Below are 20,587 nucleotides of genomic sequence, written 5' to 3' on the forward strand. Positions count from 1 at the left end.
AATTATGTTGTCACGGAGGACATAATAAGAAAATATATTGGTATTACCTTTAAAACAAATGAGAGAAAAGTATGATATTTTAATAAAGACGACTATCAAATTAGCTGACTATAGAAAGTAAGGATCAATAAGATTGAAATATAAGTGAAAAATTGGAAATGAAGTAAATAGTAAATAAATACGAACACCATGTATTACACCAACTAACAAGACACTTATCAGTTTATTGCAAATGTGGCTGTAAGTCTTTACTAAGCTAAAGCTGATGCTTTAGTAAGATACATTGGTTCATTTGGTGTTAGACTTTGCACGTAGCTAATATCCATTGTTAAGCAAGTATCTATATGAAGTTGGTAATAAATTATTGAACAAGTGAGTAGAGTTGCGGATAGCTAAAACGACTTCTCAGTAGCACGAACCCACAAGGCACTTTGCAACTCCTCCACAGCCCAAAACGATAAGTATCTATATCTCTTTCTCTAAGCGAATGAACTGCAGTCCATTGCAATTTATACCACTTAAGCACTAAAGTTGCGCCGTTAAAGCCAAAAAGGCGTTAACCCACCCAGATAAATGCAAACGTGGCGGGCGGAATGGAGCCTGCGAATGTTTTATGTGCTACTCGGTTTGGTGTTCTGTCCTTTCCGTTCCCATCTGCTCTCGGTATACACAAAGGAAAAAGAGACTAAAATATTTTGACCGAAAAGTGGCAACGCTGCACAACAGGATGTGGCTGGATGTGCGCTTATCCTGGCAACCGCCATGGCCCATACTTTTTTGCCAACATGCAAAATGTTAATTCATTTCCACGTCGACTTTTGTGGCCCTGGCCACATGAACCGGATTTTTATCTCTCACGTGCGCGGAAGCTTCGACCTTTTCCGCGTGTAAGGACGAGAATCAGGGCCACGTCTAGAACGAGCTTCACAACTGCAAACTAAACAAAATGTTGTGTTTGTGGCCGTAAAAGGTGCGGGCGTTAGCACATTTCCGTTTCCGCTCTTTCCCCATTTGTTGTCGTAGTTGCAACTTGAAAGATGCCAGTTCCCATTGTGATAGCACTTAATTTGTAGCCTATCAGCTGTGGATGAGAACGTATCTTAAAGCGTTTTTCCAACAAAATTCGACTATGCCATGCATTTGACTGGCATTTTCTGAAATTTTCACATGTTACAAATTGAGTTTTAAAAGTCATCTATCATTTTTACTCAACTTTTAATAACTGAATTTCCGTCAGTTAACTTCAATGTAGCAAAAAATATTGACTTTTAATAAGTTTACTGCCGCAGGGCGCACCGTGGTCTGAGTGCTTTCTGAAATTGTTTTTAATGCAATTGTTAAATTTTCACAATTCAAAAAGATTCACTTTTCGGCTTAATTAATATTATAGCTAAATAAATTTTATGTTCATTACTTGATTGGCAATTATTTTATTTAAACTAACAAATTGGAATTATTAAATCAGTTGCTTAGGTGACTAAAACTGTCTATCTATTACATCTATATTGTTTATATACTCTTAAATTTTTTCGAAAACAAAGCTAAGGCCCATTTTCTAAATTTTAAGTTTAAATCTCATTTAAAAACCTCAAAGATGTAAAATTTACAGAAATTTATGTCATATTTAAGAAAATTGCTCAGTTTAAATTTAAATGGAATATGGTATAAAACTGGTTTATAAAAATTTGGATAAAACTAAGCTGAACTAAAATTAATACTATAAATATACCAATATTAATGAAATTTATATGATTAACTCTCAACATTATAAATGATTAATAAAACTTCAATTGAAAATATGTATTGCTCAACTAATATTGCAATTACATATGCTATATTTTCGCTAAAAATACCAATGAAAGTTTAGTCTTTCAATTATTCAACAAGATATTTAAATATTAAAAATACTACAATAGATACAACTAATTTAAAAATTATTATTTATGTATTTTACTAAATTATTATAACACTCAAATGTATATAAAACCAATCTATCGTATGTAGATTTGTTCTATGTCATTTATTTTATTCTGATTTAATAAATATATGAATACAGTTTAGCTTGCACTCGAACCACTGTGCCAATATGCAGACAAAAACACAAACCAGCGCTGACCTGCCGATGACGCTGAGTGGGTCTCATTGCTTGGTTGCTTTGGCAGTTGCCATTCGACGTAGACATCGATATCGATATCGAATATGCAAAACAAGTGTGGGTGCCAAACTACATGTGTATGTCCACGATGACAACCCAAACGATGTCGATGGAAGAATCGATGGTTGAATGTTTTCAGATTTGAGTTTGCGTTTTTGGATTTTTGGCGTTGGCTTGCGCCCATGCTTATGTATGTTTGTGAATTGGCAATAGGCGCCCACACAGACAAACTCGCCCATATGTGGACATGGAAATGGCCACTGGCTGTTTGGATCGAGCAGCTGACGTTATTGAATATACAAACACAAATACAGGGTGGGGCAAAATTTATCAACCTATTAGAAAGTGCTGTCATTCTTGTAAATATTGATTTGGTTTTGGAATTTCTAAAATTCTCGCTTGCGCAATGTGTTTGGAACTACGTCAAATTTATTTATTTTAAAATTCATAATACTTATTGTAGTTATTTTAAATTTTTGTAAGATTTATAATAAAATGCATACAATATTATCTACACATCTCTTACTAAATATTTATTGCTAAACATTTAGATCTTTTAAAAATATTGCATTGCTTTACTTTCTCAAAATTATAATAATGCCGAAAAAAAAATAAAACCTATATCGATTAAAAAAAATGTATAGCGAAAGAGAATCAGATACATCTTGTTGCCCCACCCTGTTTAAATGGATGTATGGTTGGTGAGTGCATTTACATGACGCAGCGAAAGTGAATCGAAATCATGATTATACAGTTCAGACCCAGACAACAAATGCAACTACAACATAAACAGCAACAGCAACAACGACAGCGGCGACAGGCAACATCAGCAACATCAGCAACGCCAACAACAACATTTGACATGTGTTTGATTGGACACTCGTAGATAGCAGAAGTAGGAACTGGGAGGACATTGACGAGCGAAAGGTAAAAGAGCAGGACAAAAAGGAGAATGACTGACCAGTCGGTTTGTTCGTTTTCGTTTTGTATTGAAAATCAAAGCACAGTGCCTGCCACTTACAGCGGGTGTCGTAAAAACATGACTGCCGGCCACAAATTATGTTAAACGAAGGTGCCACACAGCCGGAAGATGGAAGTCAAGTAGCTGCAACGGCTGCCCCAACCACGATACGGTTGCTGCCAGTTGCATCCCGCTGATGAGGCACGGCAAGGCGTGTCTCGACAGCAACAAAGATGACGCTCAATCAGCTGAACATCTGTTGCCCCTTGCAGCCTCTTGACAGACGTGACACGAGGGCGGAGCGACATTCTTCCGACTTACTTGTAATTTGCATGATGTGCAACTGAAGACCCAATGAAGCGGGGGAATAGGCAGCCAGTTAAAGGGGGGCTAAAAGCATACATCAAGCTACTCGCAAGCCAAAAGAAAAAGTGACAAGTTTCAGAATGAGCAGGAGTAGAAACCGAATAGTCGTTGTAATTATCAAGTTTGGTTAAGAATACGCAACTAACTGAAAGTTAAATATAAAACAAGTTAACATAGAATGCGATTCTGAAGTGTGCTCGACTAAGCGATACCTCTTAGCATAAATATCTTATTTGTTTTAAGACATGTTTAAAATACGCTTAAATTTTAAATGAACTATTCTATTATTTACATTTAATTGTTTTAAAAATTTATTGGAATCATATTTTACATTTAAATAGACTTTAATTGTTTTTAAATTAAATTCTTCATAAATATTAATAGTTTCCATTTTGCTTTTACTATATTTATATTTACTTTGACATTTAAGTATGCTTATATGGTAGTTAAATTAAAGAATCTTATATTTCATATTATTATATTTTAGAAAATACTAAATTTAAAATCAAATATGACTGTATTTATATATGATAATCCTTTTTTCTGCGTGTTAGCTTATATTAGTTAAATAGAACTGTCTGGGAATAAACTATTGAAGCTTACTAGCTGCAGACTAACCTAATACTTATTAAAATAATTAAAATCTACATCTACTGCAATATATCCTAGAAAAATATCTAATAATGAAACTGTTACAAATGTCATTAAGAATTGTTTTAGTACAAAAGCAACGTTGCAGTTTATAAAATAGTGTTCCCAACTTAGACATACCCTGTCTATTTTGCAGTAATTCAATAAAGTTTATTTGAAATTAAATGAAACGAACTGAGCTTTCAACTATTGATAATTATTAATAAAAATGATTTAAAATCTCTAATCTTATCTCTTGCATAATTCTTTTGTTTTATTGACTTATCGAAATAATATTTTATTTTCTCATTCATATTGATCACAGAGTAAAATACAACAAAATACAACAGGATATTCCCTAGTTTAAATTTTATTTAATAGGTATGACACCATTAACGATTTATATCATTCTTATACAACATGTTATCCCAACTTTATTGTGTCCCTTTTCAGACCTCTTTAGGTCTTTGCTCATCAATTTTATAGTATAGCGAGTATTTTTGAAATCAACTGAGCCATGAAAATGCGGTGCATGTAATTTATAGCAATTTCCTTCTTGATTTAGCTACACTATTCATTGTCGTTGTTGTTTTTGTTATTTTTAATTCCACGCCCGCTGATATGCAAATTCAGCTGAAAGGTTGAGAGCTCACCCCCTTACTTAAAAATAAAAATTTATTAATATATGCAACACTTGAGTTTTACATTTATTGCTGTTATTTTTCTTTCGATGTGATTTCACGCTACATTTGCTAGAGGAAAACAATTTATATACCCCTCGTCACTGTTGCATTTAGTAAACAATTTATTTCATTAGCTTTAGGTCTTACAATTGTGGCCACAACTACGCGCCAATTGTCTGTTGCGTCTACTGAAGTAGTTTCATACCCTGTACTTAAAGAATGTGGTTTAAAACGAATATATTAATTTGTGCAGTTTTAGCAAAAGAATGGAGTGTAGAATATACACTATATGTTATATGTATGAATATTCGGTGAATAGATATTTATTATCATTAACGTAAAATTCAGATAAATAAATATGTTAGAAAGCTTGTGACAACCTGAATCTGGAAACTAAATTGAACTATCTGGATTTCAAAACAACTTACAAAAAGTCATAAAAAGCTTTGATATTCATCAATTTCATTATATTATCTAAATCAACAGTTTAGAAACTAAACCTTAAAATTACTGTCAATAAGTTTATGAAAATTGTCATTATGATCTGATAATAAATAGAATAAATACAACAACAAACTCTTTTTCCAAATGTAGCAGAGAAGTAGTTTAATAAGAAGAGTTTCTTTGGACAATGTACCGGGTATCTTATAGTCGAGCACTCTAACTTAAGTATTAATACTTGTTCTTGTTGCTACTGATATTGTTGCTGTACCCTAATTGCTTGTTTTTTTTTCAGAAAATTGATGACTTAAATGCTTCGCTGTGTCGAGCGGGGGGCAGCGTAGGCGTGATCTGCAACACACGCAACATGCTCGCATTTCCCATTTAGAGTTAGTTGCATATCTTGTTATTAGCGCCTTAATGAACTTCTTTACAGCTGCCAATCACAATGTGGCTATTTATAAATATGGCCGGTAGTTAACGCAAATATGGCAGTAAAAAGCCAAGACAGCGACTTTAACATTAACTTCATTTAGATTTTCATTTTGAAACTGATATTTACGTAGGAGGCGTGAAATGTAACTCTTTTTTTTTGACTCAAAATGAGGTTCGGTCGTGTAAATTGGTCAATCACATAGACAATTTTGGTCGGAAGTTTATGAATTACAAGGGAAACTCGCTAATATCATTGTCACGAGTGGGCAGTCCTCGTAAGCGGAGGCTATAATCCATTTAATTAAGCTCTTTACATTTATTGTTAACCCAAAGTTCAGTTTTCCATTTTAAACATTTTCAAATAGCTTTACATTATTTGTATATAATATTAGATGTTGTAAGCCGCCTTTGTCAATCTCTTAATTATAGATATAATATATTAATTTGTTTTTTTTTTCACAGAGTTTTAAAAAAGTTGCATACAGCTATTCCGACAAATAAAAATTATATTGTAAAAGTTATCAAACTAATATCGATTAAATAATTGAAAATGGGCTGAGTGCGATCGGTCAATCAACCGTTTTTCATAGGTTTCCCACTCGTTTGCAGAGCTTTGAACCTTGAAAACTGTTTGTTATCGACAATATTGGTGGTGACATTCATAAATAAACATATGAACGGTGGTAAATGCTTATTTGTCCAACAATTCAACAATTGTCAACAAAGGCCATTTATTATTACTTAGTTGATGTACTTTCCCAGATAATGCCAATAAATTCTCGCCTCCATAGAGTCCGCAGACGAGCTGCAGTTGTGTTTAGTGGTCGGTCAGACCATCAATTGACAAATAACAATGTTGAATAGCAGACAAAATAATTTATAATAATTGTGCAAAATTAAATTATCAATTGCAGACGTCAAGCGACACGCAATAAATAAATAATTTGCCGAGAATGCTGTGAATACTGCGAGAAATTGCATTTTCCCACAGGATCCGAAAGTTGAGGGTTAGCTGAGAAACGCACACTGCTATTGTCTGTGTGTGTGTTTGTGGTGTGGTGTGGTGTGGTGTGAGAGTGTGTGTGCATAAAATTGCATCAATAATTGCACAGCCAGCGGCATCCGCCCCAAAATGCATGCGGTCTGAGCGAGCGGATGAGCGCAAGTTTTCCGGCGTCTGTATTTGCCTTTCTGCATTTCCGCTCCCCCGGCACGTGCAAGGAAAATGTTGGCACAGCAACCGCCCTTTGCACCCGCCAAATTAAACACAAGGCGTGGATGCATGCAGACTTGGAATATCACACATGATGACGATGGCAGTGATGACGATAATGATTACGAGTATCTGAGAAACAACAGCGGATATCAACGCCATATTTCAGTCAACAAACATGCGCTCGGGGGCTGCTGTCGACCGCATCTATAGTATTATATTATGACGTCAGTTGCCAACGCCAACGTCAACATCGACGCCCATGTCACTCCTCTGCGTTAAACGACAATACGAGATCTAATTTGCCATTGTATTACGTTTACGTTTACGTTTACGATTTCAAATTCAATTTCAATTGAACTCAACTCAATTTATTGATATCTATTTACAATGTATGTATTTTTGTAAGCCGCATTGCCAAAAGCGCCTAATGGCATCCAATCAACGTGTTTGTGTTGTTGTTATTGTTGTTAACTGGCTTTGGGGAGTGACCTTTGTGGCATGTGCACAGGTGGGCAATAACAGACAGTTAACATGCGTGTACCCATTGGGCAATTGTGTTTGACGCAACGATGCGTTGAGCTCAGATTAGATTGGTTAGAAAGTTACCTCGCTAATTAAGTTAGTAAAATGTTTTCGTTCTTTTGTTAGCTAACGAAAGTTGTTTTTGTAAATAAAGGAATGACTATAAGGGAAATATATGTATCTAAAATAATAATGATTAATATATTCTGATTAAAATTACAGTAGTATTTTCACATTTTCTTAGCAGTTTTGTGATTTACCGTAAAAATCAATAACACAGTCCCAATCTGATAGTTTATTGTAAAAATATCCAAAAGAATTTTATTGGAATATGCCTAAAATCTAAGTACCAAGTTTATACAAATTTTACCATACAATTATATATACATAATATTCTAAACTGTTTATAAAGATTAGATAATTACCACAAAAGTCAATCAAGAACATATTTATCTTCATCTTGCGAAGATCATGCAGATTTCCCTAATGCGTTTTTACAAGATTGTTATGGTATCGTTGATAAGCACTCTCTAGACGTTAATATTTTAAGTACTACCCTTGAAGGTTGTACAAAGCTGACAATAAATTATGAGGTAATAATCGAAATAAGTTTATAAGTTTTATTCTTAATAATGATATATGTATTCACTGAAACCTAAATGAATATTAAATCATTTCCAGCTATTAACACTTCAGCTGAAAAATATTTGTGTATTTATTTAAATGACTAATCAACCAGCCATAAATTTGCATAAGCTGAGTTCATGACCAAAATAAATCGCAGTGCACAAAAATGTTTAAAAATAAAATTAAAATCTGAGTAATTTAATCATCATCAAATGAGACAAGCGACAAATGTCTGAGATGAAGCATTCGCATTCTACAGGCCAATTGCCAATTCTCCAGCATACAATCATATGGAAGAGGACGCCAGCCTGATCTTGATTAATATAGATCAAATCAAGAAGAACAACAACGGACAAGAACAACAGCAACAACAACAGCAACAACAAGAAAAGGCATAAAACATGTCTGCTGATATTTTTACCAAGCGGCGTCTGTCTTCGCAAACTGAACGGCAGCTTCAATTAAGAAATTTCATTAAGAGCACAAACGAGACCAGAAAGAAAGAGAGAGTGTAAGACTCGAGAAGTCCCCGTTTAACATCGAACATCCAACGTTTCCAGTGTCCAGTGGTCTGTTGATTGCCACGGACATGCTGGAATTGCTGTCGATGATTGAGATAAACAGCGCACGTTGCACACACTCTTGTGTGTATGACCAGAGATCCAGATCACAAAAAAACAAAAAAACCAGACCAAGAGCCAACGATTTGCCGGAAGCTGCTCGCACACTGGCGCCCTCTACCTTGTCTATCTACTCTCCTCCCATATGAAGTACATCCATATATTTATATATATACATTTATGAGGAGTATTCATAGCCATCATTTGAATTTTTTCTATAAATTTTAAATTGCTGCATATTATAGAAATTTATAGCTCTAGTTGTTGAGACGCCTTCCCGGGAATAAGATAAATGTTCTCAGATCGTTCGATTGCGATTATCAGCATACAATTAAGTAGTGGGCAAACCGAGCTTTAAAGTCGTTTCAACTTATTTTCATTTAATATTGATTGATAATCATGAGTGATTTATGTTGGGGTACTTAAGAAGTTAAAAGCTTAGAGTTGCAACTCTTTTTTTACGACATGATTACTTTTATGGAATATGTATTTTAATTCTAAGACAAATTTATTTATGTTGTTCATTTAAACAAAAAAAAATCGCCTTCAATTTTTTAAGAAATTCTTCAATTAAATGTAAATACTGTTAAGTTAAGCATATTTTGTGTATGATGACGAAGACTCTATTAAAAATATTGATGTACACACTACCATACATGTTCGCTTCTTCATTTTCTAATACCACATTTCTCACATCCAATACACATGACAACTAGCTCGAGGCGGCAGCTGTCACGTCAATTCAAGTCAGATCAAAAAAAAAAAATTACAATGACCACACACAGCTGGCCAATGGCTCACTTTTCTCCCCATAAAAGCTTATCCCGCTGGCGCCCTTTGTTTGCCTAACTAACCTAACAGCACAACATCCCGAGAATCAAAGACAGAAAAAGCCATGTTTTGTTTGTGTTTTGATTTCATTAAAAGTAAATAAATTCTAGATAACGAGATCGCTTCAATTTCTTGGGCGGTCTTCGAGTTATTGGCATTTGCTGCGATGAAATTAATGGGTCTTTCCCTTAATATTGAGTAAATGTATTTGTTAATTAAAATCATTTTGTTTGCTTTTCCTAATTAGTTTTATAATAAAAAGTCAAAGTAGATGTAGGAATGGTTTTACGATGTTTTCTGTTGATTTATTTTAAATCCGAAGATTTAAATAATAAAAAAATAAAAACAGATTGTTGTTGATAATAATGAGTAAGATTTTGGAAGATTTAAATATGATATTTGTAAATTCAAAATACATATACTGTTTGCTAAAATATAGCTCAACTGAATCTTGTTTTTTTTTGCTAAAATATAGCTCAATTGAATATTTTTTTTTTATTTGAAGACTTAGAAAAGTTTATCTTTGGTTATTTATTTTAGAGTTTCTAGTATTCCAATTAATATTTACAACAGTTAAAATAATTGAAAAAGTACATAGCAAAAAACTGAGCCTAAAACTCTTAAAAAACAGCTTCAAGAACCAAACTCAATGGCTAGAATAAATCTCCTGTGGTTTCTACCCATATAACATAAGTCAAAAATTCTCAATACTACAAGACTTGACTCAACGTTTGAGTTAGAGTCAAATTGAAATATACTCGTACTGAAAAAACCTTCTTGATTTTCTTTAAATGAGTTAGATAAGTTTTAGGCTTTTACGCTGTATAATAAAAGAGTTGGACCATTTTCAAACTTAAGTTAGTCCAATTATTTTCAAATTACATACACTTTCCCCTCTCATGAGGATCATTATTAGGCGATTTTCTTACATTGATGACGATGGTAAATGGGGCTACGTTTGACCATGTAAAACACGCAATGAAAGACCATCTCAAACACAAACAATGAGCGCAATGTTACCCGCTTTTAGTAATTTCAACAGAAAATAACAACTCAAGCCAAAAACAAAGTCTAATTTTTCATTGCAAACTTTCTTTTTTCAATTACGGCCAAAAAAACAATATAAAAATGCTATCATTGTTGGCGATGGTGGCCTTTGAAACTCCAACTTCAGATAATAATGTCAGAAAGAGGGTCAACATTAAACTAAACTGACGAAAAGTGTGGCGAAAATCAAAAAATCTTTGAATTAAGAAAGGAAAATCGAAACAATGTCAACCGGTCACAACAGACTTTGGTTTAACTACTGTAAGCCAGATATGTATCATTAACTTGAATTTGAATATATCATTAGTCTCAGGGTCAAGTCAATTAAACGCCCAGACAACAAAATTTATTATGTTTTGGCATAGCAAAAGTTGTACCTGCATTACGCAGAAAAAAAAACCAATCAATTAAAAATTCATTTGAGTGGAAACACCAAAAAAGAATATTTAATTAGATGAACATAGCTAAAAGTTAGCTATTTACTAAGTGAATTTAGTTTTAATTGATAGTTTTTTGATTAATCATAGCAACCACTGGATAAATAATTTGTTGTTATTCAAGATATAATAATTGAGTTGACTTTTTTGATCTTTTTGCAATAAACTTTATTTGATTCGGAGGTATGAGGTAAATATTTTGAATTGTGTATTTTATTTTAGTTTTCTATTAAACGAAATACAATATTTCACATTGATATACTTAACATTTTTAAAATATAACTTATGTAATGATATAATAAAACGTTTCTCAAACTTATTTTGTCTGTCACTAACTTATAAGTTAACTCTATAGGCAAGTCTAGAAAATCATTAGATAATTTCCTGACTTTTCACAAACAATAAGCTCAACAAAGCGTTAAATCAAATATTTGATCGATATACCATTTGTTGATACTCTGAGGGTCAGCATTTGATCAAACTAATCAATCATCATTTTCAACAAGAGAGAGACATCAAGATCGCCAAACAAAGTTAACTTGGGGCAATACCACCAAAGCTGGAGAAGCATCGAAAGGAAAACGATAAATGAATTATAATAATGCCCAAAAAGCGAAAAGGTCGGGAGTGATCTGAAGTTGGGCAGCCGTAACGAGTAATGGCGACCAATCAATCGATCGATCAGTAAACCAAAGCGAAACCAAAACCAAAACTGAGAATACTCATATCTGACTGAAGCAGTTGTATTTATCTTTACGTTCAGTCAGCTGTACTTTATGAGGCAGAACTCCGACATCAAAACTATGAATGAAACTATCCATGTGTGTGTGTGTAAATTAAAGCTAATGACTTGTAAAAATAACAGAAAAATCATGTTAAAAAAAAGAGAATGAAAAAACAAAGTTAAAATACAATTTCAAGCCGCCAGAAAGATGCATTTACACGCCATGCGGAGAATCCCCAGATGAGTTTTTCTGCATTCAACTTTGCTTGTTCTCCACAGGTCAAAATGCAGTAAACACAACGGATTTGTTATTATTGTTGTTGTTGTTGTTGTTGTTGTTGTTGTTGTTATTCAGAAGAAATCGAAACAGTTAAAGCGGCATGCTGCAAGACTGATTCTGACGGGTCTGCAACTTCAACTTCAGCCAACTGGCAAAAGGCTAACGACTGCGCCAAGTTTATCAGCTGCACCAGCAGGCAGAAACAACCAATTTAACAAGTAAGAATCAGACAATTAATAGATGCTCAACCGTAAGACACCCAGTGTAATGAAAACAATAACAATCAAGTTGCATTTTATCTGAGCTGTTTTAACAGCTTGTATTTATTGAGATATTTGGGTAAGTATATTTCATTGGAAATATGCAAATAAATATTACAATTGTAAATTACTATCAATTGATTTTTTTAAATTTTTAATAAATATTTTTAAAAAGTAAATGATAATTTATTTGAAAAATTTACTAACAAAATGCGCTCAAACCATTTTAATATATCTTAAAGTCTCCTTGTTTTAACTGATTAAACAATTTTTTAGGTGCTGGTGAAAATAAGCTGTCAGCCACTGTATATTAACTTCTGATGGAATAAGCGCTATAAAGGTGCATTATACGTAAGTTTTTCTACCAGGTTTGAACAATTTATGTGCATTTAAAATCGTTTTTTCTTTGAAAATGGAAATAAATATTATTCAACGGAATTGCTTACGATTGAGGAGCCATGTAATATGCTTTTTATGTAATTGAGCTTTTCTAGCAGCTTAAAATAATTACATAAGATTTTGAAGCACATTAAGTAAATAAAAATAATGTTTTATAATAATAATTTTTTTACGTGTGTACTGATAAAACTGTAATAGATATGTAAATAACAATCAGCAAATTTTAACATACTTTTTTACAAGGCTATCATATCCATTTGATGATGCTACAGGGTATACAAAAAAAGCAACAAAACAGTTAAAATGCATCGCCACAGACGCCAGTCTGTGCTCAAGTAAGCCGTGAGTCTGGGTTGGAGAACGGCTTTACAACTGGAGAATCAAAACATGGAGAGCCATAGCATGAGTCACACCTTTCTGGGGGGATTGTTGTAAAGAAAAAGCGTAGAAACGAAGAATTGGTAAAAGAGACGCAAACAAGTTACCTGGAGTCGAGGCAGCGCTGTTAGCGTGACAGTTGTGTGGGTAAGCGGCTTAAGAGATCGTCAGAAATATTGGAAGTTACTGCCTACAATTCGTAAAAAGGGAATAGGAAAAAAGACTTTGACTTTAACTTTAACCGAAATTAATAAAGATTTAAAAAAGAATACCTAATGAAGCTCAGTTGTAATCAGAAGAATTGCTATTAATTTTGTAACTGATCTAATTGCCACCCAGAGGAAATCTATATGCACATCAGAGAACTGCAACGGGTAAGAGATGTTCGATCAGACTCGAACATTGACTCGAACTCGTTGTGATTTTTTCACTTTGTTCAAGCGATCGGAGCGGATCGTTCGAACTGAGCGTTTGATTCGAACGGTCAGTTCGAATCAAATCGTCCGCAATCATGCTGATCGTTTGTGAGCGTTCGTTTCGATCCAATCACGTTCGAGTAGCAATGATCGAAATGATTTTTGAGCGTTTGTGAGCGTTCGTTTCGATCGAGTCACGAGTCATGATCGAACTTGCTGGTTGATTTGATTTGATTCATACCCGTTTTGTTCAAACGATCGGATCAATCATCGAGTCATACTCGAGCTGACTCGTTCAGAAAATGTGCGAGGCAGAGCGCGCACGTGGCAGCGTTTGCGCTTGCAATGATATGTATTTATGCGCGTAAATACATATGTATGTACATATGTATATAAATGCAATAGTATTTATGCTTAAGACGTTTATTGTAAAATTTATTACGGGCTGCGTATACATACGTACATACATATGTATATACATACATACATGCAATTACACATGCCCATAATAAAATAATACTATTTTAATTTTTTTAAAGACTGGAAAAACTATCAAACTTTAAATTATTTAAAATAAATTGTACTTTTATAATATTAATTAATTTAATTTTTTCATTTTACTTTTAATTTAAAATTTAAATTTTTAACAGACATTTTGACATTAAATAAATAAAAAAATATTTAAAACTAAATAAATAATTAATAATAAATAAATAAATTACAAATAATAGTTTTAATAAAATGTGTGTACATAATTGCGTTCATATAAATATGCATTTACATAAATATAATATAATTACATAAATATAAATGTATGTACATATATGCGCACATTTACTTAGAAGAAGAAGCAGGAAAAAAAATACAAAATCAACAGTGTCGTTTTCGATCGTACTCGAACAATCACAATCAAATCAAATCAGTCAGCAAGTTCGATCATGACTCGTGACTCGATCGAAACGAACGCTCACAAACGCTCAAAAATCATTTCGATCATTGCTACTCGAACGTGATTGGATCGAAACGAACGCTCACAAACGATCACGATCCATGACGATCGCTGCTACTCGAACGTGATCGGATCGAAACGAACGCTCACAAACAATCACAATCAAATCAGATCGTATGACTCGAACGCTACTCGACCCGGAATTGTTCGAAAGCAAAAAAATCATACCCGCGACTTGATCGTAAACAAAGAGACCCGTGACTCGATCGAACCCGTTGCGACCGAGTCTCTGAGTTGATTTGATCGAACTTGTCGCTCTGGTGCTCAATCATACTCGAACATACCCGTTGCAGTTCTCTGATGCACATATGTATGTATGTATCTGTATAGGTAGCTGGTCTTTCATGTAATCTTGTAACATCACCGTTTAGTCCATTTCTTTCCTAAAGGTTTCAGAACTATAAAAATGTCATATCGCAGCCGTTCCATTCGAAGACATCTCAAAAAAGAAAATTAAATAACCCGTTCTCTTAGGTTTTTACGAGACAACACAATCCACTTTGTTGCAAAATGGTTAGGAAGTCTATTAAGATATAGCCAGAGAGAGATCTATAGAGCAACAACAAGGAGCTTACAAGTGGCCAAGACAACGACCTACTACTTGGCCTGGTCAGTTGTCATAAAGCCAATACTTTAATGGCGCCAGACACATCCTGAGTTCGTAACTGGAACGAGAAGAATCACTGGAAAATCAAAACCCCACAGTGCAACATGAACGCGTCATGAAAACCTACTTAAGAGAGAGAAGGAGAGAGAGGGATAGAGGGAGAAAACAAGTAGTAAGTAGGACTCTGAAAACAACAACAACAACAACAACAGGATGCGCATGCGCAGCAGAAACAAAACCAAAGGTGAACGTGAACCTCATGATGACGTTGAGTGGAGGTAGAATAAATACGAGAACACATAAAAAATAAAAAGCGAAATCAAAGAAATCAACAAATAAACATAAAAGGAAACGTATCTTCGAGCAGACACACACAAAAGCAGAAGCAAAGAACAAGAGCGATAAGAGCGGCGTACCAAGCAAAAGGAAACGTTAAGCGGGCGGTGGTAGGGCAAGTGGGCAGCAACAAAAGGGGATTGGCAAACGATAAACGATAAACGTCATCGGTGCGCAGAACCGAGGGGGAATCGCAAACGATAAACGTCATCGAGCAGATTATGCTGCATAAATTATCAAAGGCAAAAAGACAGTGCCAAAAGGGAGCGTCGCAGATGGACAAAGACAACAGGCACAGACAGACCGTGCTAGAAAGAGAGAGTGAGAGTGAGAAAAAGAGAGTCATAGAGTCGAGAGCTGTGCAGGCAAACATTACGCGCTGTAAATAATTGTAATTTACGAACAGGGAACAGGGAAACTGACTGTGACTGGGACTGTGACTGGAACTGAGACTGGGACTAAGAGTGGGACTGGCTCTGCATCATCAACCGTCTGTCTACCTGAGCAAAGAGATGACGATAATGAAGAAGAACAAGCAAAAAGAAGAAGCAGCAGCAACAGCGCAATAGCAAACAAGAACAGCACGTACAAGAAATTAGCAAACAAAACTCTGTACATAGAAAAGAAGAGAAGTAAAAGCGAAACGTCAACCCCATACACATTATGATTATGATGCTGAGCTGCTGATCATAATGATGAATGGCCAGCAGCCAGACATATGAACATATATCGTATAGATGAAATACAAAAATATAAAGGAAAAAAAAACCGAAATAAAATGAAACCCTGTGGCAGTTGTACAAACGGAGTTACACACACAGTTACACAGGCACACATGCAGAAACATATATGTACATTGTACATGTCGGCACCATGGACATTGGACCACGCGTAACGCGTTTCTTGTAATCGTGGCCAGAATCGTAAAACGTGATCGAGTGCCTCATGTACAATACATTGGCCATGGGCAGTTGTAGTTGTTGTTGTTGCCACTTTGAATACTCAGCACACACAAATAGGGTATATATTCACATCGGCCCGGAAAAAAAGTAATTCTATAAATTAAATTTTTTTTTTTAGTGCTTTACTTATTTTTTGATCCGTAGAATACTAATAGCATAATTATTATAGCATATTATTATTATTATTATTATTATATTATTTTTTATTGAGTAATTTTTTAGGCATTAACATTTAGTAAAAATGGAAAAGAATTTGGATTATAAAGCAATATGTTTGTACAATCAATCTTACTAAGGTTCAGCAACCGGAAATTCAGAAATTTCTCCAATATTTTTGCAGTCTTGCCACTTCACATTTGTAAACAACATTTTTAATTTAGTACAGGATATCTCCTTAGCAAACATAAGACAATACGTATTATTGTATCAGATATTATTAATCACAATATAACTAAATTTAAAATACAGGGTATTCATCTGTTAAGCAGTTTTGCTCAGCTCAGTTTTTGTAATTTTTTGCCCTTGTTTAGTTTAATTCTTTTTTTGGATTCGTATCTGTAGTATGTAGAATGATTATTTTGTTTTCTGCTCAAGCCAACAGCTTTTTCATTAGGAAAATACATATGCTGTACTACAACATCAACAAGTCGAAAAAAAAATAACAACAATAGCTTATATAAGTATTTTGCCTGGCTACTAGAATGTTTTTATTTTTCTAGCTGCGCGATTCGCTCTCAATTCGGTTCTGTTCGTTTCTGTTCTGTTGAGTTTTGTTGTTTTCTCTTCTTCTACCTTCCGCCTGTTCCCTGTCATCGTTGGGGTAATTTACAAGTCTGCGGCAGAGATAGATTTACATTCAGACGGACAACATGTTGGGACTGGGATTGTTTGGTTGCTTGAACTATATGTTGTGGGTCAATGAATCTATGAATCAACGCGTTCATTTTCTTTCAACAGCTTTGCGAATTTTTGATGAACACGAATAATTATTCTGATTATAATCAATGGAAATTAATGGATTATAAAAAGTATGTGAAATTATTCCCATCGGTTAAATACTGTATTATCAGTAAATTCAGTAAGAAAAGCTGAAAAATCTGCATTCGATCTGATGCTCGAAATAATATTCTTATTATTTTCAAGTGTTTCATTCAATATTTTATAGTAGTTGAAATACTTTCATAAACAAAATACAATCAATCAATACAATTATTTGGGAATATATAGAATATAATATATACAAATATATATATAGGAGTGTTTCCTTAAATTGCTGATAATCATTTTTTATGAAAAAAAAAAAACTCCAAGATCTTTTAACATTTTGTCATTTATTTTTTCAGCTCACATCAGTGTGTTATGAGAACTCCGAAACTTGTTATCATTTCTAACAAAAGCAAGTTGACTTTGTTTATCATACTAAACGGGTCAACACACAAGGGCTTGACATGAGAGAAGCATTTGCTTTTCATTTAATTTCCAACACAAACATTAACTGATAAGAGTTCTCTAGAATTTCCCCTTAGTACGACAAAATCTCTCAATCCTCTAATCACGTATCAGGTATTCAGCTACCGGATTTGTAACTAAGTAACAAGTATCATTAGTCGTTAACACTCTGAATTAAAAAAAAAGTTATGGGCCATCGTATCTCCGTTAATACTCAATAATTGCCAGATTACTCAAGTTGCCCACTCAAAAGATAGTACTTTAAATATTTGTCTAATTAATGCTCTGTATTAAAAATTTGATCCTATTTAGCTTTCCTGTCTTCCTGATAGAAAGATATATAATTTCTAGCCATTAATACAGATGCATACTTTATAGAAATCCAAATTTGTATTTGATTTGTTGTGTACAGACTTTAATTATATTTGTATATACTTAATCAAGACTGAAAAAAACTTAAGCATACTTGAGCTAGATTAAAATTACAATAAATTCAATGAATGTAAACCGAAGTCTTTGTTTTGGGACTTCCTCTAGCTCAACAAGTTCTAAACTTCCCCTTGGGTCGACTGATCTACAGGTTATGCAAAGTGTATAAATAATTTAACTTTTCACTACATACTAATAAATATGTAAGCTACGTTTAAATTTGTTTCAAAGATAGCAACAAATTCAAAAAACTTATAAAGATTTAAAAACATAACAATGCCACAAAAACAATGCTTTTAAAAAGATTTCTATTAATGAATTTAACTAATAAGTTCCTTTTATATATTTTATACAAATCACTTAAGGAATACTAATACCCGTTATCAATAAATAAATAAATAAACAAAACATGTTGTTGGCCTTTTCAAATTTTTCAAAGTCTATAAAATGGTGAGAAATGTCACCTGACTCACATCGTTAAGATTAGCATGGAACTCAAATGATGAAGCTTTTAATTATAATCAGAGATAATAGCAATTATAACAGTCGCGCCTCTGTAAATGGGCACGCCTACGCCTACGTTTGCCTGCAACTTAACATTCTGTATGCAAAAATCCAATTAGCCAGAAACGAGAAATTTAAGAACCGATCGAACACAATTACGCGCATAATTTAGTGGCGATATCGCGATGTTAAATCTGCTAACGCGATTACCTGGCGGACAGAACAGGTTTTTGCAGTTTTTTTTACGTTAGAGTTTTGGCTTTCGATTTGGTTTTGGATAGAAATTTAGTTACTTACCACTTTTGAGGCGATCGTTAATTAAATCCTCAATCAGCTGCGGACACTCGCACTCGATGGCATAGCAGAACTGCTTGAATTTCTCAAAACCGCTCTTGGCAATGATATCGATAAGATTGGCGCATTGTAATCGCAGAATTTCGGCATCGTTAAGAGTTTCGGTAACAGTGCCACCGCCACTGCCACTCCCACCGACAGATGGCGTTAGTGAGCGATTGTCGCTTTGGGCATGATCACCGTTGACACTGGCACTGCGCGAGGAGCCCGCTAAACTTGAGCTATAATCGCCGCCCACACCGCTGACACTCGCACTGCCCCCGCTGCCGCTGCCGCTGCTGCTGCTCGCGACTGCGCTGAGCTTTCGCTTTGTCAATGCACCCACGCTAGAGGGCGCGCTGCCCGTTTCGGCAACAGTTGCTAGTGCTGAGGCAGCAGATGCTGCGGCGTATGGCTTCAGCAGCAAATCCTCCTCCGATTGACTGAGCACCGAGTTCTTGACGAGCACTGCTAGAAGATCGGTACTGCCAAGATCGAGCATAATACGCTCCTGATGACGCGACAGCAACAAGCGCACTTCTTCCTCTTCTTCACGCGTCATTTTGACGTCTTTTCTTCTTTTTTAAATTTACTTCTTATTTGTTGTTGTTTACAATGCACTTTTATTGATTGCACTTATTATTACACACGAACACACACACACACGTTTTTTTATGTTGTTGTCGTTGTTATTTCATATGCATAGTTAAAGTGCATATTCGTATTATTATTAAAATTTATTTATTATACGCATTATTGTTGTTACTTGATACGCAAAATACACAAACGCGCGCCATTTATTGGCGTTGACGCCGTTTTATTCGTTCTCCGCTCGCACAACGTTCGTTCAACAAAGTCAGAAAATAACTGAAAAACCGGCTCGGCTTAAAGCAGCGACGCAGTGTCTCACACAGACCTAACCTGAGAGAGAGAGAGAGCGAGCTAACCGCCCGCACAGTTCGGAGAGCGTAATACACAGTGGATCATTATGTGTAGTTTCTTGTCAAATGTAACTCGCTCACCACAGCCTGATAGATGCGGTAATACTTTTTGTTTATCTTATTTTAAGCACATATTATATAAAAAAAAAACCTTTATAGTTATTGATTAAAATTATATAATGTTTTAGATGTATAGCGCTAATGCATTTTTACATAATATAAAATTTATTTTTATACAGATACTCTAACAGTTTATTTACTTTAAAAAAAAGTATGACTCGTACACATATGTAAATCCAAATTTTACATAGAATTATTCACAATTTATATTTAGCTGCTTGTTTCGGGTGAATGCACCAGTGTACATCGCTTCTCTTGCATCGTCCGTGCAGCTGCAATTGTAAGCGATAACAGTGGATTGTTGTTGTGTGCGTTTGCAAACTCTGCATGTGTGTGCGAGCGAGTGTGAAATAACAAAGGAAAACAAAATGTAATTGCATTTGCCTTACGTCTCTCACTCTCTGACTTTGAGTAAACAGAGAAATTTTGCTTTTGCTCTGTAATACCGTACGAGACACGAATATCGTAC

General features: G+C 34.4%; 1 protein-coding gene across 5 annotated transcripts in view; it reads right to left on the reverse strand.

Annotated features, from left to right (window-relative positions):
• Positions 1-19,920, reverse strand: part of LOC117792552 (tight junction protein ZO-2) — a 111,894-nt gene extending 91,974 nt beyond the window's left edge. For all 5 annotated transcript variants that reach the window (XM_034632734.1, XM_034632733.1, XM_034632738.1 and 2 more), the window contains exon 1: positions 19,022-19,920. In XM_034632734.1, the coding sequence (XP_034488625.1) occupies positions 19,022-19,619 (598 nt within the window). In that variant the 5' untranslated portion in view covers positions 19,620-19,920. The remainder of the gene's footprint in view (positions 1-19,021) is intronic.
• Between the last annotated feature and the right edge of the window lie 667 nt (positions 19,921-20,587).

Source organism: Drosophila innubila, assembly GCF_004354385.1.
Source record: "Drosophila innubila isolate TH190305 chromosome 3R unlocalized genomic scaffold, UK_Dinn_1.0 2_E_3R, whole genome shotgun sequence".
Classification (NCBI taxonomy): Eukaryota; Metazoa; Arthropoda; class Insecta; order Diptera; family Drosophilidae; genus Drosophila; species Drosophila innubila.